The 21809-nt window shown below is 41.1% G+C and overlaps 1 protein-coding gene across 4 annotated transcripts in view; it reads left to right on the forward strand.

Annotated features, from left to right (window-relative positions):
* GRHL2 (grainyhead like transcription factor 2) overlaps positions 1-21809 on the forward strand; it is a 165776-nt gene that overhangs the window by 55890 nt on the left and 88077 nt on the right. For all 4 annotated transcript variants that reach the window (XM_019925041.3, XM_033843184.2, XM_033843185.2 and 1 more), the window contains 4 exons: positions 1922-1989; positions 6608-7001; positions 16686-16741; positions 19813-19969. In XM_019925041.3, the coding sequence (XP_019780600.3) occupies positions 1922-1989; positions 6608-7001; positions 16686-16741; positions 19813-19969 (675 nt within the window). The remainder of the gene's footprint in view (positions 1-1921; positions 1990-6607; positions 7002-16685; positions 16742-19812; positions 19970-21809) is intronic.

The following is a 21809-nucleotide window of genomic DNA, read 5'->3' on the forward strand; positions in this document are numbered from 1 at the left end:
AAGTAAGCTCACAAGTTAGCTTAGAGAAGGCATGGGTAGGGTGGGGCAGGGGACTGTGTGATGGCTCTGCTGCAAGAAGGAGCATTGCATGGTCAGAGACGCTGTGTGGTACACACAGCAGTGATGGGGGTGGCCCAAGTTGAGGCAGAAGAGTTTTTGGAGGCCATGTTCCTGAGAATAACGGGAAGCATTAAAGAGTTTTAAGTAAGAGCATAGTGGGGTCAGACTGAAAGATCACTCTGGATCTTCTTAATGGATCCCAAATGGATTTGCAGGGGTTAAGTGAAGGAGAGGAGAGACCAGTTAGGCTGGTGCCATAGCTCAGGTAAGAGATGTCGGGGGCTGAACCAGGAGGCAGGCATCCACAGGGAAGTTGATGGATTTGAGTCACACGGGATTTAGTGTAATGTCTTCAAGCGTCATCCATATTATAGCATGTATCAGAATTTCATCTTTAAGGCTGAATAATATCCCATTGTATGTATATGTCACATTTTGTTTATCCATTCGTCTGTAGATGGATGGACATTTGGGTCATTTCCACTTTTTGACTATTGTGAATAATGCTGCTATGAACATGGGTGTGCTGGGTATTAAAATTTTATGTTTATCTGTCGTTTTCAGTAGATGATAGGAGCTATGTTTTATTTCATTTCTGTCTAGCACTTAGTAATGCCTGCTACATTGTAGACCCTCATCATTGACCTGTGAGTGAAGGACAATTGATTTACTTTATTTTTATTTAACCAATGCTTATAAATTCCCAGACACTCTAAGTGGCTTTAAAAAAATTAACTCATTTAATTTTACTGTGAGGTATAGGACTACCATTATGCCTGTTTTACAGCTGAGGAAACTGAGGCAGAATTAGTAAGTGGTAGAGCTGAGATTTGAACCCAAACAATCAGGTCTAGGCCTGGACTCTTAGCCACCCTGCTATGTTGCCTCCCTTGCCCAGCTAGCTGGGCTTGCATACATATTCAGGTGAGTGGAAACCATAAATGAGGATTGCTAGTCCGGAATCCAGAAGAGAGATGCTTCTCATAAACGCTCTCTTATGTCAGAATAGTGAAGGCTGTGTTTTGAGTGCCAAGGTGTTTGGCTAGAAGGAAGATCCGGAGATTTAGGAAAAAACAAAATCAAAAACAAAAACAAAAAAAACCCAAACATCCAACCAGCCAAACAAATCTAAGCCCACCATTCATGTGTTCGAGAACTATGGTAGAGATAGGTAAGCGGTCCTTCATGCGGTAGGGCGGTCAGGTGATGTTCAGAAGCACAGCTGGTAGGGGCATCCCTTCTCTCAAGTAGCGCTTTTTCAGTAATCTTTCAGGTAATATGTTGGCATTGTGGTTGTGAAGTCAATAATAAAAGTGCATTAGAAGAAGCAGGGTGGGAGCTCGTTCGAGAGCTAGGGAGGGTAGGTGAAGGCTGGCTCAGGTATTAGATGGCGCTCCCTCACTGGACAGTGCAGCCCCCTACCCAGTTTGCCCCCCTGCATGTCAGCACCTGGAGTCCCTCATCAGAGTGGAGGGTCAGTCCCTGTTCCTTAACGGGATACCTGTTGTAGCTCCAAGATGTTTTCTGTCTGCTCCAGAGCACAGATCCTCTTACCCTTTCCCCTCATCCACTCCCAGCCGAGGTGGGGAGGGCTCAGAAGGTGCTCAGGTCCAGCCAGAGAGAGTTGCCAGTGTCAGCAGGGCACAGCAGAATCAGGATTGCTGTGGCCCTACGTTGATCATCACCCTTTTGTATCCGGTCTACTGGCATTGCCAATCAGCCTGGTTACCTTTAACCATCTCCTGGCCATTGCAAATTTGCCACCGTTCTCTGGAGAATGTTCCGTTTCCTTTTCTTTGCTTATGCTGGTGTCAAGCTCTGCATCTACGTAAGTCTGACTGATGGCTGGTGATGTTTTCAGGTTCCTCGAGACAAGAGGCTGCTGTCTGTAAGCAAAGCAAGTGACAGCCAAGAAGACCAGGATAAAAGGTATGATAATATATACAGGAATATGCCTGACTCCCCAGATAACTCTTTTTCTATGTTTTTTGAAAACAATAGTATTAAACTATAACTTTTGTTCTTGAGAGGATATGGGAGTCAAGAAGCTTCATGTCTGCTACCTGTTTTTGGAGTCTGGAACAAAACTGGATCTCTCAGGCGGGAGAGAAAATTGTATTTTTTGGTTTTGCAATTCTGCAAAGGGCATTCAGTATCTTCCAAGGAGGCTGCAGATCCCAAGAGTTAGAGGTGATATACAGGCAAGATAGCCTACTGCTGGCGTGAACTTTTCTGTCCGTCCGATGGCTGTATGACTGCGATGAGGCCCTTGAGGGAGTGAGACATTTGAAGATAGTCTTTGATAAGGAGGAGAGGAAGGAGCCAGGCTGATCTCAGTTCAGGGAGGAGGTGGTAGGGAGCCATGGGTGGCAGAGGACACTGTTGGGGTGCAGGGGCAGGAAAGATGTTAGGAGACCATAGGTCATACTCCTTTCCTTCAATCCTGAGTTAAGAACCAGTTGAAAAACAAACAGACAGATTGAAATTAAAAAGGAAAAAAAATCAATTTTACTTCTGATGAAGCTAATTAGAGAATGTGATTTTGAACCAGCAATTTGTAACATTTCAGTCCTGACTTAGATACGTCTATTCATCCAGTCCCAAGCAGGACTTCAGGCCTCCCTGAAGGGACAGGCCACTGATGGCATGGCCGCGGTGACTGGAGTGTCCCCTTTCTTTGGCCAAGATGATCCAGACATAAAGAGGGAACCACAAGGGTCTGAACCACCTTGCTCAGCTACTTCTCCCAAACTCACCAATCAAATACATCTCTTCCCCTGCGGAGGGACGGAGAAGCCACAGTGCTTTTCTGTTGGGGGGTTTTTCCACTTGGAAACATGAAGCCAGGAGAAATGAAGTCTCCTGCTAAAACACATGTCAGAATCTTTCCTGGCCTTGATAGGCACTGCTTGTGACATTGTGATCTTGTCATACGACTAGCGGTGGGGGCCACCCCGCCCATCAGTGGCCCTGTGCTGTGTATCACCTCTAAGGCACATCCCCAGCAGAAGATCAAGGCTGTCTGCATCTGATGTGTGGTTCCACAGGGATCTTCTGATGCTCTATGCTGCTTTGGGGCCCTGGGCACTAGTGAGTAGCAGTGATGACAGGGAGAAAGAGGCTGATGCTCTTCAGGTCCTATAACTTTTCCTCCATCCAGCCAGCATTTATTAGGCTAAGCAAGTGCTGTCTCCTAAGACCTATACCAGTCATCACAGAAAAGTTGGGGGAGGCGCGGGGGGTGGAGGTGGGGAGGGGAACGAATCTAAGATGTGTGCTCTGTATGTATCATAATAGACAAAAGAGCCCATGTTTTGGTAAAGTATCTTCTAGAACAACATTAAAGACTGATAGCCACTCATTGTATTTTAAAGGCCGATTTTTGTGATATCAATGGAGTGCCTTAAAAAAAAACTGGCGGTGAGGTATAGACAAACCACCTTGTATGGACTGATTATGACTTAGTAGGCTTCCGGTTGAATGTAATTTGGAAGGATATCATTTGGTCTGCAATGTACTCATGAATTAAGGTGCCATGTGCTGACATGATATCATTACAAATGTTCGTATACAGAAGTCGCCACTTTGAAAAGTAATCTCAATGTCATGACCCCCAATTTTTTAAAAGTATATTTCAATGAACCCTTCTTAGCCTTGCATTTTTTCCTCACCTTACAATGTTTGGTTCAATTTTGAATTCTATTGCAGGTGAGTCAGTATATCTCACAATAATTCTTACTTTGTTCTGATCACCCATTTTTGGGATGACTTCCAGAGTTCTCTGGCATCAGCTTTTAAAGTGGGTGCTATTCTATAGAGGCACAGTTACACATTATAGGATGGTGCCGAGTCTGTTGTTCCCTTGTCTCATGGTAGTGCCGATTCAACCAGATTTGCACAACTCTATTAGTTTGCTTATTTATTTGTTGATAAGCACACCAAAAATATTTTGACGTGTGTTTCTTGTTTAGAATCCAAGAGTTTTGCATGAATTAAAGACTTAAGAAATTTGGACTGAAGTGGACTCTAACTGTAGAGGAGTTGATTAATTCTGAATATTTTGGCAAAGCCAGTAAGAGCGTGCTTGTGCAAAGCCCAGAAGTGCTGGAAGTGGATAATTGCTTTGGTAGCTAATGAAGGTAGACCAACCGTCCTACACCCAACTTGCAGGACATTACCCACAAGTACTAGTAGTTACTCCTCCACAGAAGGGTCCCGGATAAAATGAGTTTGAGAAATCGTGGGTTACAGTTAAACAAGTGGAGGAACCCTTGGGGGCCTTTACTGTGTTCACGACTGTGACCCACCAGGGTGGTCTTGTTTAGGCAATTTTTTTTTTTTAGTACTGATTTTATCATGGTCTCCTTTCTTTGAGGAACATATATTAACATTCTATGCAATGTTCTCAACAATAAGGTTTAGGGAATACTGATATAAATGGGTGGCCTGGGTTTTGGCATCATCAGCTTACTGGATTCAGATTGAACAGAATTTCTAAATTTTCACTGTGTCTTAGATGCAGATTCATTGTATTGATATAGCCATGAAAGCAGGTTATTACTTAAAGCCAGAATGTTTATAGACTCACGATTTCATTCTTTAAAGGGTTTGTTTCTAGAATGATTTCTGCAGGTCTGTGACCGACTCAGAGAGGTCCAGGTATTTTTCTGTTGGCTTTGTTCATGTGGAGCCATTCTTTCCTCAAGCTTCACTTTGAAGTTTTATTTGAAAAGTCAAAGCTAAAAATACCGAGTCCTGTTTGAGAGGCAAGCTCAGAGGCGAGTGGATTTCCTTAACAGAGAGGAGCTGCGAGAGCCCAATTCTTGGAAGAACCAATTTTATTCAAATATGTCTCTCGATGAGAGATGGCTGTAAGCCCCAGAAAGCACATGCTAGTTTTAAAAAAAACAGACATTGGAGACGGGGCTCCATGCAAAACGTGCATTTTCTCTCTGTGTCATTCAGAATAATCTATAAATAAGTAAGATCTTACTGACCACAAGGACTTTGCTAGTAAAATCATTTTGCTATCAACAACGCTCTTTTCGTAAGAAGTTTCTCTTCGCTTCTGCTCTCTCCCAGAACTCTATAGTATAGATGAAAGTATTTCATCTTATACTGGCAAGAATTAATCTTCTGAATCCTTTCCTTTCTCTTTGTAGCACGGGAGGTCTGAGATCTGAGAGATCTTGTCTTACGTAAGCCCAGTTACACCACTTCCTTAAGCCCTGAAAGTAATTCAGTGCTAAGGACATCAACGAGCTGATGGTACTTCTCAATTTAGTGAAAATATTCTAATGATAAATTCTCATTATATTATTATTATTATTATTATTTTTTTTTTTTTGCGGTACACGGGCCTCTCACTGTTGTGGCCTCTCCCGTTGCGGAGCACAGGCTCCGGACGCGCAGGCTCAGCGGCCATGGCTCACGGGCCCAGCCGCTCTGCGGCATGTGGGATCCTCCCGGACCGGGGCACGAACCTGTGTCCCCTGCATCGGCAGGCGGACTCTCAACCACTGCACCACCAGGGAAGCCCTCTCATTATATTATTTTTCCTGCAAGGAGTTTAGCCTGCAGAAGAGTGAAAAATATTCTTTCCACTCTCTTCCTTTAACTTATTGTCCTGCTCCCACCTTTTTTCAAACAAGCTACTTAAAATGTTTTCTTCTGAAAGCTTTCAAACATACCCATAAATAAAGACGATGATATAATGAACCCCCAGATACCCATCCCATCCTCTGGGTTCAGCACTGATAACTTTGTGTTACACCTACTTAAACTTGAACTTTTCTTTCTTTCTTTTTAAATTTTTATTGCAATAGTATTCAAAATAAGTTCCTGGCTTACTTTATGTCATTTCATCTCTAACAACTTATGATTTGTATCTCTAAATAAAGACATATTATTACCTAATCTCAAAATCATTATCACCTCTAGGTGAGTTAACAGTACTTCCTTCACATCAGCTACCTCTCAGTTCATATTCAGTTGTCTCAAAAATCCCACTGCCTCCTAAGTGCCTTTTTGGTTTTTTAGATCAGGATCCAGACAAGATCTGCTAATCCTATTTGATTATGTCTTTTAAGTTTCTTAACCTAGAACAAGTCTCCCACTTTTCTTTCTTTTTTCATGCCTCTGACTTATTGAAGAAACCAGGTCAGTAAGATGTGTGACATTCTGGTTTGTATGATTGTTTCTTTTCCATGTTGTTTAAATTATCCTTCCAGCTCCCATATATCCTAAGAACTGGAAGCTGGATGTAAAGGCTTGCTTGATTTAGAGTCAGCTGTTTCGGGGGGGGGGGGTGGTGGGCAATAGCACTTTCTAGGTGGGGCTCATTGCATGATACCAGGAGGCACATATGTCTAGTTGTCCTCCTTCTAGTGATACAAAGATTCATTGCATTCCATTGTAAAGTTTGCCATCAGCTTTCCCCCTAATGCATTAGCATCCACTGATTCTTGCTTACATCAGTTATTCGGAGTTGCAGAAGGGTGATGTTTCTAATTCTGTTCTGTTGCGGGGTGTGGGTTTAAACACACAGAAACTGTCTTGGCACCAGTGGAGCCCAGAGTAGTTTGAGTGGAGGAGAAAACCGAGTGCAGGTCCTAAAGACTGTTCCAGTGAACCTTTCCCTAAATCAAGACCACCTGGAGAATTCAAAACGGGAACAGTATAGCACGAACGTCTCTGAGAGCCCAGCTGTCATCCCCATGGCGGGAATCACAGTGGTGAAGGCCGAAGATTTCACGCCGGTTTTCACGGCCCCACCTGTGCACTATCCCCGGGGAGATGGTGAAGAGCAACGCGTGGTTATCTTTGAACAGACTCAGTATGGTGTGCCGTCCGTGGCCAGCCACAGCACCTACCTCAAGGATGATCAGCGCAGCACCCCGGACAGTACTTACAGCGAGAGCTTCAAAGACGGAAACACAGAGGTGAGTCCCTGGCTCTTACATCAGCAGCTGGAACTGAAACCCAAAACCACCTAACTTGTTTTCTCTGTTGGCTTTTTAAGTGGGATGAGTGAATTCAACTGTGAGTTTAAGATTTTGTTTTGTTTTTTTTTAAACATGCCTGCATCTTTCCTCATAAACGGGTTTTATTAGACCATTGGCCTAGGTGTGTGGAGGAATATTTCCGTTTTCCTGCCTCTTAGATGACAGATTCCTTGACTGGTTTTAGTTTTAGTCTTAAAATTAACTGTTTTTGAAGAACAAAGGGCTGTTTGCGTGGAAATTTCCTACTTTGTAAAGTGTTCACTCTGACCTCTTCTAGTTTGTAACTTTCCAAATGGCAGCCAAAGATGTTGCCTACCCATCACTTTTTAAAACAATATAACTCTTTAAAGACCTTGTCCGATTGAATACTCAAGAAAGAATTGGTATTATCAATAACCAAGTGTGTACGTGTATGTGTACTTTGTACCTTACAAATAGATTCTATGTATTCTTCTCGTGTGCCCAAAGAACTTACAGAAGCAATGATCTTTGCTTGCTTGTTTGTTTTAAATTCACACGTTTGAAAATTTTGCTAATTGTTTACAATGATGTAACCAACATCAGAATCGGTGGAAAGTTTCCTCATCCTAAAAGTTTGAATTTGAAGCCCTCCCGTCTCCTCTTGCTCATGGCAGACACTAATCCGCCTTCTGTCACTATACTTCTGCTTTTTCTAAAATTTCATATAAATGGAGTGGTAGAGTATAGAGTCTTGTATGTTGTCTTCTTTCATTTAGCAGAATCTTTTTGAGATTCATCTATGTTATCGCTTGTGTTAATAATTTGTTTCTAAAATTGCTGAGTAGTATTCCATGGTAAGCATGTATCACAATTTATTCACCAGTTGGTGGACTTTTGGTTGTTTCTAGGTTTTGGCTTCTAGGTTTTGGCTATTATGAATAATGCTGCTGTGGACAGATGCTTTCATTTGTCTTGTGTAAATACCTAGGACTGCACTTGCTGGGTCTTGTGGTAAATGTATGTGAAACACTGCTGACAGTGTTTCAAGGTGGCTGGAACGTTTTCATTCTCACCAGCAATACATGAGGGTTCCCCTTTTCCATATCCTTGCCCAAACTTGATATTGTCTGTCTTTTTAACTGTTGTCGTTTTAGTGCATATGTGATTGTGTCTCATTGTGGTTTAAAATTACATTTCTCTGGTGTCTAGTGATGTTGAATATTATTTCGTGTGTTTATTTGACCATTCCTATAACTTCTTTTGTGAAATGTCTGTTCAAATAATATGCCCAATTTTTAAATTGGGTTATTTGTCTTCCTTTTATTAAGTTGTAAGAGATCCTTAAATAGTGTAGCCCTTTATCAGTTATACGTTTTGCAGTTTGATAGCCACTTTATTTTCTTAACTATGTTTTTCAAACAGCAACAATATATAATCTTGATGAAGTCCAGTTAATCAATATTTTCCTCTTAGAGTTTATGCTTTTGATGTGCAGTTTAAGAAGTCTTGGCCTAACCTAATGTCACAAAGATTTTTCTTGTTTTTTTCTAGACATTTAATAGTTTTACATCTTACGTGTAGGTTTATGATCCACTTTGAGATAATTTTTATATCTGGTGTTAGAGAAGGGTTGAGTCCCATTTCTTTCCCACACTGATATCCAGTGTTCCAGCATCATTTGTTGAAAAGAAAATATTCTTTCCATTTAATTGCCTTGGGATCTTTGTAGAACAACAATTGCTGATATAATTGTGGATCACCTCTCCAATTTTTGACCCAGAATATGTAATGCTTTTCTTCTTGCCTTTAGTTCAGGTCAGCTCTTCAACATTTAGGAGCAGTGCCTTTACATTTGAGTCGATGGTCACTGACATCTCATTTTGCACTCCACCTGGGTCAATAAAAGACAATGGCAGAAGGAGAAAACTTGTGGTTTCTTATTTCTTAAAGAGGAATGACTGTGGTGGCAGTATACCAAATACTTGCAGCCCGATACCCATTTAGTTGCCAATGGGACAAAATTCAGCCACCTGAGGCTGAAATTGTAACCCTAAATAATCATATTTTAAAATAATAAGCATTTGATGAGCACTTACTTTGTGCTGGGCATCATTCTAAGTGATATATACTCATCTAATCCTCACAAAAGCCCTATGAGGTACTATTATTGTCATCTGTGTTTTCCAAATGAGGATACTAAGGCACAGAAAGCATAAGGACACCCATGGTCGCACCGTAGTAAGTGGCAGAGATGGGACTTGCCACAAGCTGTCGGGCTCCAGGGCCAGTGTCCTTAGCCATTACCTCTACACTCAGAGACACTGTGGGACCTTCCAGTTCTTAGGAGCTCCATAACTGAACATAGTGCCTTGCTTAAATGTGTTTGTTTTCTTAATGAGGATTCTTTGTCTACGTCATTAGCTATTTCTCATCTTTCATATGAGAATAAGAGGAACAAAAGGAACCAGCTCTCTGCAGCGTTGGGAGGGCCTCACAGTAGACAAGTCACACTAGCAGCCCTTCTTTTCCTGGCCTGTCATTCCTGAGTGCCTGCTGCATTCTATGAAATTGGGGAATGAGCAGAGTGAGACACAATAAATTCCCTGCCCTTACCAGGCTTCCGTATTTCTTGGGTTCTGGTAGCTTTATATCAAACCTTCAGTGTCCTTGTAATAAAAATATTATCTTAAAGTTTGCTCCTTTAGCGTCCTGTGTGGTGTGGCTTAAAAGAGTCAACAACCTCCTGCTGCTGCTTCTTTTTTTTTTTCAAACTGAGCAAGGGATCTCGTAGGGTTTTTGGTATTGTTGAATATTTGATTTGCCCTCAAGCAGTCAGGGGTGCTTCTGTAGAGAAAAGCAAGTCATTCCACGTAGGAATGTGAGGTGCATACTTTTTCACTAAAGGGTTGCTACTAATGTTTTTCTCACACAGTACAGAAATATTACATTAGTCACAGAAGAGTCCGTGGATGTGGTCCAATGTCAGCGGAACCATCATGCTACTTGGAGGATGTGTTATGAGTTGTGTTTGTGTTGTAGGTAAAGAGGCTTATGAAAGGACGCAATTGTATTTGGGGTTTTATTTTGAAGTGGATGAGAAAGCAACTTACCAGAAACTAAATGTGAAAATTATTTCCACCGAGTATGGTTTAGCTGCTCTCCTAGTCTTGGAAATCAGTGTTTACATTGCATATTATAATTCAATCTGATGTAAATTAAATGGAATGATTTATCATGATCTTTAGCCATGGCACTGTCAACTGGTTATAAGATCAGGTGAGCTCAGAGTGATTTCACCAAGTAAATTTCACTAAGGAAAAGTTGTCTAAAACCTAGCACTTACTTTAGGCAAACTACTAAAATGGCTACTACTTGTTGAATTAGCAAGTTTCATTTGCTATTAGAGATGGCTGCTTCTCTCTCTCTCTCTCTCTCTCTCTCTCTCTCTCTCTCTCTCTCTCTGTGTGTGTGTGTGTGTGTGTGTGTGTGTGTGTGTGTGTGTGTATAGTGATACCAGGGAAGGGAGCAGTTTGGTTCAACTGAAGCTAGTAGCATTAAAAAGTTCTTTAATGAATTTATTTTAGCTAATTGGATTTATATTTTATTTTGTGTCCTCTTTGTAGTAACATTTGGTAAATATTTGTTTATACTGGGTGTCAGGCATTGTGCTAGACGTGGGAGTAGAGGGCAGGAGGTGTGCCTTGGTTTCTGCGCTCTAGAAGGTTACTATCTATATAGCTGCTATTTATTGAGTACTACTGTGTGCCAGGCACTGTGGCTTACACACTTTATTTCTAATATCTACTATACCACAATTCTGCAAGGAAGGTATTACTCTTCCTACTTTACAGATGAAAAAACAGAGATTCAGAGAGGTTATGAACGTGCCAAAGGTCACACAGCTAATAAGCAGCGTATAGTTGATAAATATAAAACAGGGTAGTATTAACACCTAGAATGCTTTTAGGAAACATGTAAACCTTGAGAGATGCAAGAAAGAGTTTTTATAGAAAAATCATATGTATTGTCATCATAAGAATCAAAGTAGAAGAAAGAATTTGCTATTCTGTACTACAATTTTGTATGTCAGCCAACATAAGTCTAACTGTATGAATGAAGGAACACCAGATCTCAGTGATTTGATACACTAAATGTTTATTTCTTGCTAATAATAATCTTGATAGATGTCTGCAGACCCGTCTTTTGATCAGGAATCCAGGTTCCCTCCATCTTGTGACATTACCATCACTATATGTGGCTTCAGGGTCATCCCAGCTGGGGAAGAGAGACCATGGAGATGGCACACTGAGTTGTAAATACTGTGACCTGGAAGTATCGCTATTACCCCTGTTCACACTTCATTGGCTAGAACCAGTCACATGGTCTTAACTAACCGCAAGAGGTTAAGAGAAGTCTGGTTTTCCCATGTGCTCAGGAATGAGAATGATTTATGTGTGAGCACCAGATAGCTCTACCATGTATTTCATTATTTAGTCCCTGGTATGTTATTTGTCAAATTAACATAGTTTGCAGAGAATCCTGAAATAAAATCAAAGAATTGTTATTTGTTATACCCAACAGACGTATGATGGTTATGTCCCTTGATGTTATATTCATCTGTAGGCTGATACTGGAAGTTACCCTGGATCTAAACCCTGTCCAACATGACTAATTTTTAACTGATAGTTCATTTCCCACCACAAACTTAAAGAATAAAATCTTAAAGATGTTGATTCAAGTACTGAAATGGAACATGGCTTCACTTTTTGATCAGTGCAACCAATTTTGCTGTTTTTATTTTAAATACATGATATAGTGCATATGGTACCACTAAAACTTCTATTATTTTATTAGTTTGTTTTTGCACCAAGCAAAATTTTGGAAAATCCTTAGCATACACATTTTATACTTGGGAAGGATTTAGGTTTCTCTATACATAGTCAAATTTTGCGAGATTGGATGGCCTATTATTAGGTTCCTAGGGGCCATCTACCCAGCTCTTGAATAGAACGGCTCTGGAAATCCCCGTTCTGTTAAAGCTGTTACTTTGCAGCACCATTTGATGCTTTGATCACTGTCTCTTGAAAATGCTCTTAGCTTTATGTCCGCAGCTTCAGTTATCATCTATGTCCTGAATACTTTTCACATTATTTTTCTCCAGCCCAGCTCTCTCTGAGCTCCAGACCTTTATGTGCAACTGCCTGTTTGACTCTCCACCAGCTCAAAATCTGACTTACATCTTCCCTCACGTTCTCTGCTCTAGTGGAGTGGCACCACCGTCCTTCTGGTTTCTCAAGCAACGAGGATTTTTTTCTTGATGCTTTGCTCTACGATAATCCCCATCTAAGTCATTATCAGTTCTATCAACTTCACTTTCTTAAATCTCTCTGGAATCATTTATCTCCATTCTACTTCCACCATACTGACCCAAGCTGTCATTATCTCTGGCCTGTAATACTGTCCACTTTTGTGCACTGTACCTGGGATGGTCTTTTCAGAATGCTAATCTGATCATGACACCCTCTCACTGAAATCCCATTGTTTTCAGGATTAAGATCTAAATCTTTAACGGGTTTACAAGGCCTTGCACGTTCTGTTTCTCCTCCGCCTTTCCCACCTCATCTTGCACATCTTTCCCCCTGGTGCTCTCTGCTCTGAGCATCATTCAGTTCTGTGAACCTGATATGCTCCCTCCTGCCTCAGGACCCATGTGCCTGCTACTCCCATGTTTTAGGACTGTGCTGTGCAATACTGCAGTCACTAGCCACCTGTGGCTATTAAAATTGAATAAAATTAAAAATTCAATTCCTCAGTCCCACTATCTCCATTTTAAGTGCTCAGAAGGTGCATGTGGCTAGTGGCTACCATATTAGTGAAGATATAGAACACTTCCATCTTTGCATAAAGTTCTATTGGACAATGCTATTCTAGAATATTCTTTACTACCTTCCACACCCTTCCTCCTGTGTGACTACCTCAAGGGAGCCTTCCCTGTCCTCCCCTTTCAGTTCCTAGTAAAGTCAGTTTTCTTTGTATCTAAGTCCACCAGCCAAAGACTACCGTGAACACATCTGTAGTCAAAGTTACATTTATTTAGCTTGCTTCTGCAAGGGGCCCTTAGGGACAACTCAGCAAGAGAGAGTTGGGAGGAGCTCTTGGTAGTGTTTGGGCTTGTTCTGGATGAGTCTAAGAAGGGATCAACCAGCTCTGGATTTCATATGTCAAGACGTTGGGGCAATCTAGAAACTGGGTACCTCGGTCGTCATTGTTCAGGAGATGGGATGAACAAAGCAGGGCTGAGGCTATCTTTGCCAAGAAGGCATCAGTCTCGCAGAAGAGGGGGATGTTACTCACTTTTGTACCTGTGTTATTGTCTTCTGGGGTTCTGTTGGGAGCATTGCTTATCTTCTGTTGGCCTTGTCCGTGTGCTGTTGGAAGCAGTACATTCTGTTAGGAGCATCAAAGCTGATTGTCAGTGGGACTGATTTTTACTTTCTCGGTGGTGATGTGCTCTCCTAGAACTCTGTTGTTCTTCTTAGAGTGCTTGCACACAGTTTGTAAATTTTTAAATTAATGATTATTTGACTAATATTTTTCATCTACTAGGTCGGAAGCTTCATGATAGCAGGGACTGCTTCTCTTTTTGTTCACTGTGGTATCCGTAGCACCTAGCGTGGTGTCTGATGCAAAGTAGATGCTCAGCAAATATTTATTGAGAGAGTGGATGAATGAATAAATGAATCATAAGACCTAAAAAATTGGTGGCTGATCAAAGACATGGAATTATTTTGCTATATCTGATTTTACCACTGTTAAGAATCATTGTCTTTTCGTAGTAGATTCTTAGTAGATGTCTCTTTCCTCCCACCCAAGGAAAAAACTAGAATTCTAATATTCAAAATTTAAATATAACATTCTAATATTCCTTGATGTCTAAAGTCCTTTAAGGATAATCTAGAAAATATATGTTACCATACTTCCTTTACTACCATTTTTCTCAGGCCAAATGATTAAGAAATGTATAGATGCACTGCATCAAATCACAGCAAGGTATGGTGATGTTGACTGTCTGCCTGCCTTTTGGCATCCTACAAATTATATTAAAATGTTTCCAAACAGTTGTGGAAACTTGGTAATTGTAGTCAGAATGGCCTGAGTGTTTTGGTTCTAATTCTTTCTTTTTTTGACCAAAATTTTTTATTTGACTAAATTCTATTTCATGCGTAAGCATGACAGTCTCTCCTGTTTATTAGACTTTGGCAACAAAAAGAAAACCAAGCAGCCTTGTACAGCAACAGTGAAAATGCCAAGGGTGAGGGTAGCCTACAGTTTTACTGTAGGATAAATATATATATATATATATATTTTAAAGGCCTGTCTCCCTTTGGCCATATCAATAATCATTTAGGGCCATCATAAAAGATTGTGATGTTTTCCAGGTAGAGTATACATTTAATTTTTTTAAATTATAAAGATAATGTAACCGAATTAAGGATAAATGTTTAAACTCGGAAAAAGTAATATCCATGTCAGTAATATGTCAACTATTTTAATTTTTTCATAGTTCTTGTTTACATGCTCATATTATTGGATTAAGAGTTTTTATTTGTTAGCCCATAGTTGACAGTCTCTTTGAGTCTGAATGGTTGTAGTATATCACATCTTCTTACATCCCCTGGGACATTAGAACCCTAGAATGTATCAGTCCAATATGTTTTAGTAAGCAAGTCTATCCTCAGGCTGCACGGTGCCATGGCATGGGCAATGAACTCATTCAGGGCCTTGCTTATGAATACTGGTTCACCATGTGTTGTTACGGGTTACCACATATTCCTTCAAAGAAGACCTTTGAAATGCATCTTCTCTGTCTTGGAGTCATTTCCTTAAATGCTCTTTTCATCATGCTACCTTCCTACTCCAAAATTTCCTAATTCTTAAATATATTAAGGATCAAAGCAAAGTTCACAACAGCCATAAAATCTTTCCAGAATTTTGCTGATCTTCCTTTCCTGGTAATGTTCATTCTGTACTTTTCCAGTCGGGACACCTGAATAAATGAATGGATGAATGCTTTAACATAGACCTTCATATCTAGTCATTTGCTGTATTTCAGTTTCTTTTGTTGTCATTTTTATATATTTGAGGCAAAGAAAGTGCCTTATATATTTTCTCTATGTCTCTTGGCACCAGTCAGATGCTGAAGCCCCAGAATATTTCCATTTAATACCTTGTTGATGGGTTGACTGATTGCAAAAGAAACACAAATCTGTATCTTTGAGTCTCTGTCATGATTAATAAACTAGTTAACAAATACTTGTCAGATGCTCCTGGGCTGCGTTTGGGTAAACTTTGAAGGGCAAACTGTCTTCTCGGATCCACGGAGTTTATAAGACTGTATATAAAGAAAGATCCTATGGATGTACATATAAAGTGTGAGGTGAGGGCACACTGCATTCAAGTGATGGTGGTTAGAGATTGTGAAGGAAATTTGGAAAGTAGCTGTGAGTGAACCTTTCCTGAGAAGGAAATCTTTGCATTACTTGTCAAAGAATGGAAGTTTATGGCAGAGAAATGAAAGACAAGACGGTTGTTTCTTAGAAAGAGACACTAGAAAAAAGGCCACAGCGGAAGGTCCAGATCTGTGTGGTCCACCAAGTGCTTTTTCATCAATATTCTATTATATTTACTTTAGGATCAAGAGTTAGGGCTTTTGGTGCATCTACTTTTAAGAGGGTTCTAAAATGTAGCAAAGTGCATCCTACTTGCACTAAATATACAACAGCTGAATGTCTGTGGACCCAAGCCTTTTCACATGTAATACTAAGACTTAGAATTTCCCTCCGCAAAATTACTTTTAACACTCTTGTGATAATGAAGATCTTAGAGAAGGGCATTGAGTACGATCAAGTGATTATTATAGAACAGAATTTTTGTTGTTGTTGTTGTTGGAAGAAGAAAATGTCAGTGTGAACTTCAGTTTCACAATTTTGCCTGAGTATGGAACAGAATTTAATACACATAGATAGAGCTCACCACGTTCCAGGAACTGTTTGTAGTACTTTATCTCTGCTAATGCATTTAATTCTTCTCATCACTATAAGTAGGCATTTTACAGCTGAAGAGAATACGGCACTTGCCTCAGTCTACATAGGCAGCAGGTAAAAGAGCTAGAACTTGACCCTAGAACTTGACTCTAGAAAGTCTTGCTCCAAAAACTATGCCCCAGAGCTCTAAATACTGCTTTATGATACGCTATGTGGCTTCTCTGTAATGAGTATTCCGTTAACTCAGAATTTGTGGCTTTTGGAATAAGTGTTGGAGATAAGAAAATGGAAGAGATGTTTACATGTTTGAGGAAACAGTTTCCAGTACCTGGAGACAATTTAGGAACACCTGTGGACATGCCAATGTGGACATGTGAATAAAAGCACAAATGCATTTTCTGTTGAAGGTAATTCTCAGTGTGCAGGTGGTATGCAGGTTCTATACACAAATGGTAACTATTTTCACTGTAGTTAGTTGAAAACATAATACCAAAAAAATGTGTAATTTTCTTTTCTAAAATGAGGATAAAACAGTTTGGATACATTTGTCACTTTTTTTTTTTCTGCATAATGACTCACTATTTGTTTTAATTTTGATGACTTTTAAATTTTGCAGAAATTCCGGAGTGCTTCAGTTGGGGCTGAGGAGTACATGTACGACCAGACATCAAGGTAGGTTACAGGAGCTGCCCCTAGAAACTGATGAACTGATAACTGTTTAAATGTATCGTCAAGTTATACTTTTACACCTTTAAAAGAAAATTCTTTTCTCTCCACAATGACTTCTAAATTACTGTTTCCAGTCTTGATCAATTTTCTGAGACCTACCTGTACCCTTCCTTTGTCCTTTTGCTGCTAGACATCCCTTCTTAGGTGTTCCTCTAAACCTCAGGCACTTGGGCCTCCAGCACAGCATGTACGTGTCTTTTCCTCTTCTTTCCTTCCTTCTTCACTTCCTTCACATCTGTTCTTCCACTTTTATTTCTTGTTGTGCCTAATGTTGCCATCCTCCCAGCCACACACTCCAGAGGTGCAAGGTGCTTGCCTTCCTGCTGCACGTTCATGGCATTTGCCAAGTGCTGGATGTCCTATTCCCCCTGTCCTGTCTTTTCCAATTTACTCTTGTGTGTATGCTTCTGAGCTGTTGCAACATAACAGGTTGCCCTGCCAGCACTTTCTTTTCCCTCCCATTCCACTTTGGACATTTCTTCCTACTAGCTGTCACAGACTTTGGTGCCTTCCATCTTCCAGCAATGCGATAGGGATTGAGGATAAGTTATAACCTGTCCTTAAAAGAGGCCCATAGACTTTTGCAGGAGACCTGTGTGATGTCATACAAATTGCAATACATTTGCAAAATGATGAGTCCTGCTCATCTGCAGAGATACATGAATAGACAGCTGAGATGACCTGCAGGCCTGGTGTGTGTGGGGTGTGAGTGGGATGGGACCAGAGGAAAGTTTTACAAGAAGCAGCATTTGAACTGGATCTTGATGGATTATCAGGAGTTTTCCAGGGAGAGAAGGAGGATTAAGAACATTCTAGGTAGAGGGGCCACATGTTCAAAGTCCCTGTTCGTGATCATGCCTGTAGACAGGAGAGAATGGCAAGGATGAATTAATCCATCCCATTTACAAAACTTATCAGTGACTTCACCATTTCAGACAGAATAAGACACCAATTCCTTATGAAGGTAGTTGGGGCCCTCTATGTGCTGGTCCCTTTTTACTGTAGACCTTGTCCCCCACTGTATTTCTTGGCCCTTTACTTTTACATGTATGGCCCTCTTCTCCTCTCTCTGTTTCTGCTTGAAGCCCTCCTGCCCCTTCAGGGTCTTGCTCCAGCCTCAGGCTCCCCAGTCACCCTCTCCAGATTCTCCCAGCCAGAATTTGGGTGTGCAGTGGTGGTGAAGGGTAGGTGAGAGGCAGAGAAGATGACGTTCCAAATCACCTTCTGAAACGTGGAAATACATGTATAATTTGCATGCTATCAATCCAGATAACGATGCAGCCAGCTATCAGGCCAGTGAAAAGAGCAACGACCTACCAGTCATGTGACCTGGTGTCTCTTTCTGCTGCTGTCATTGTCTCCAGGGGTGAGCAAGTTTCTCAGTCTCTCCTCAGCTGTGAGATGAGGAAAGTGGTTCTCATCTTGTGTTGTGGATGAGCTTGGGGGACGTGAATCCCTTGAAATTATATTAAAAACCATTAGTGTTCATATGTGCTTTTATCTGGGAAGAGGGTTCACAGCTTTCTTCATGTTTTTCAAGCAGTCTGTGCCCTAGACAAGTTGCACGCTCCTGGTCTAGGTGATTCCTAATATCCTGTCCATGTCTCAAACTTTATGATTCAGTGGGTTATCTTGAAATTGCTTTTTCTAGGCAAAATGACAGTGGAATTGGTTCTGTCTTGAATGATTTATTTCCCACCTTATTCTAAGACACATATTCTGGAATTTGCTTTGTTTATCAGCTTAAGCCTAAGATTTTTATCGTGGAAGAGGAATATTATTTTGCCCTTCAAATTTCTTTCTCATTATAAAAGTTAAAAAAAAATCAAACATTGCAGAAATAGTCAACATAGAAAGCAAGAGTCCCCCATAATCTTGTAAGTAGATCATTTGAAGAGGCAAACTTCAGTCATTTTTGCACACAGCCTTTCACAGACTGAAATTAAAGAGCTAAAAAAATAGATGGACCCAGTGAAGAGCCTCTGATGATTCTCAGGAAACACACAAAGCACTTGTAATTGGATCATCACTGTGTGCCGTCCTGCAGTGTGACAGAAATAAATATTCTGAATGAGCATCTTAAATAAAAAGATTTGACTCATATCCGTTGCTCGTTGTAAACAACGGGCATATTCTTCAAAGTTGGGAAAATCAGTGTTTTTATTTTATAAGTTAACTTATATTTGTAAAATATTAGGGAAATTATTAAGAGCAGGGATCTGCAAACTTGTTTTCTGTAATGGGCTAGATACTAAGTATTTTAGGTTTGGCATACTACACAGTCTCTGTCACAGCTACTCAGCCCTGCTGTGGCAATGCAAACAAACAAGTGTAGCTGTGTTCTAGTAAAACTTTATTTACAAAAAACAGGCAGCTAGCTGGCTTTGGCCGACAGACCATTGTTTGCAGGCTCCTGATTTAGAGCAGTAACCCTGTCGTGAGTTCTTTTGCAGGCTTAAAAAACAAAACCCCCAAATCAAAAAATACTCCCTGTTATGGAGCTAGATTCCATATAGATTTCAATAATGAATGAGTTCTAGATTTTTACATTTTGAACTATTTTAAAGTGGGATGTAGCTATTTGCAACACCTTGGCTAGACAAAAGAAAGTTGGTATACGGATGAATTGAACAAAAGCATTCACATATTTGGCTTGTTGCTAGGATGAAAGTGGCAAATTTTAGCGATTCTTAAGTTCAGGCATTACCAAGGACCAACTAAAACCTAACAGAGGCTCCCCCAGCTCCGCCTGGCACAAGTAGGTGGGCACATTGTGGACTTTCTCCCCTTCTAAACCATCTGGTTTATGGGCCACTATTAGAAATGTTGTGTGCAGTGTACTAACAGTGACCTTTGGTATGGTCTCATCTCTTTTGCCATGTGCTGTGTTTTGTCTGTGAAATGGAGTAAACGTTGGTTAATATTCATACAAAATGCTATTGATGTGAAATTGATCCAGAAGCCAGAAATGTCCAAGTGAATGAATCTGACCGCTATTTGTCTTCTGTTCACAGTGGCACATTTCAGTACACCCTGGAAGCCACCAAATCTCTCCGTCAGAAGCAGGGTGAGGGCCCCATGACCTACCTCAACAAGGGACAGTTCTATGCCATCACGCTCAGCGAGACGGGGGACAACAAGTGCTTCCGACACCCCATCAGCAAAGTCAGGGTAAGGGCCTCATTTCTCCAGTAAAGCACAGAGGGATCAGGTGAAAGCAGTGACTACCTGCCAGCCTTGTGGAAGGGCATGGAAAAAATCCCAAAATAAATAATTCTAGAACAAATGTCAGAGAGTTGGGGCAAGAGAACTTACTGGCTTGCAGTTTATCATTTTAATCAGTAACTAATAAACCCCAGGGAAGGGACGTGGTTGGAACATGCTTTCTGACTGTATCCAAGGAATTTCCCCAGCTTCATTCATTGCCTACGTGCTACCTAGTTGTTGTCGTCGTTGTTTTCAATCAAATGATGTGCAGTTTTCAAGTAAGCAGCTGTAAGTCAGAGCGTATGTGTGGGCAGGAAAGAGCTGGGCTTTCTTCTGGAAAGGAGGGTGCAATTCATTCCGCGTCCCTGGGCCCTCCGCAGCTTTGCTAAAAGACTTCTGCAGCCTGGCACTTACTCAGGAGTCAAGAGGTGGGCATGATATGATCCCTACCAGGAGTGACTTGGAGGAATTTTCACATTCACGAGTTATTAGTTCTATTTGTGGGACATGAAACTGCCTTGGAAGCCTGCCGGCTTCTGGCATTCTCTCTACTGCCAAGAAGGGAAGGAACTGGTAATCCCTGTCGACTGAAAAGGAGAATTATAGCAGAGCTCTCAAAAGAGGCTGAAGGAGTTTCCTGCCCTGTTGTAAAATGATTTATGCTGCCGTGTGCGTGGTGTGCACTCCTAAGCTCTTTCTTCTGCGTACTGAGAAAGGAGCGCCGGGCTGTGCCGAGCCCAGTGAGTTTACCCCAACCCAGATTCCCAGGCAAAGGTAACCCCTGAGGTAGAAGAGAAGAGAGTGTCCAGGCGCCTGCTGGCCGGTTTGCCTGTTACTAGCTTTTAGGTAAAATCGTTGCAGTGCTGCTTTCTTGAATCAACCCGGTTTTACGGCTTTGTTTCCATGAGAAAGACAGGGAAGAATTGCTGCTCGTTTGTCCAGCAGGCCTTTCTCCCTCCGAGGCCATCCCAGTTCCAGATCAGAGTGACAGGAGGCAGGAGGCAGGGCAGTTGAGAGTGAGGGGAAAGACAGGGAGGATGTGGGACTAACGACCCACCTGAGGCTGAACCCGTGGCAGGTGGAAGAGTGCTGAGTGTGCCCTCCAGAGGAGCTAGTATGTTCCAACCCTGAGGTCAAGGCTACGGTGGAGGTATGCTGTCAGCCACAGCGGCATCATCGTCACCATCAATCATCATCATCCCCATCATCACAACAACCAGAGCCACCATATAACAGCTGGTTTTTATTGAGTGTATCTTCTATGTGCTGGGCACTGTGTTAAGCACTGTACGTCTAGTAACTCGTTGAAACTAACAACCGCCCTATGAAATAGGCATTCCTTTTATAATGTTACAGATGAACAAACTTGGCCTTTTAGAAGCTAGCAACTGACCAAGGTTACATAGCTCAAACATGAGGGAACTGGGTTATATCCCCAAGCAGTCAGACCCCTGAACCTACTCTCTTAACCACTAAGTGTACTGTGTTGAGTAGCATGGAGGCCTGAAAGGTAGACGGATTTTAGCATGGAATCCACCTCTGGAAATATATCCTAGAATTTGTATCCTAAACCCTCACATGTGGATGCCTGGTAAGAAGACACTGGATACATATTCTTAAAAAAAAAAAAATCTTGTAAATTACAAGTGTATAACTCATATATACACCTTGGTAACAACACTGTTATCATCACCCTGAAAAGATAACGCATGGTTAGTAACCTGAGGCCATGACAACAGTTTGTAGTGCAGGAACTTTTCCAAGAATTTTCTTTCATTGAAATCATGGAAATAATTACATACAG

This window comes from Tursiops truncatus, chromosome 17 (genome assembly GCF_011762595.2).
Source record: "Tursiops truncatus isolate mTurTru1 chromosome 17, mTurTru1.mat.Y, whole genome shotgun sequence".
In the NCBI taxonomy this organism is placed as follows: domain Eukaryota; kingdom Metazoa; phylum Chordata; class Mammalia; order Artiodactyla; family Delphinidae; genus Tursiops; species Tursiops truncatus.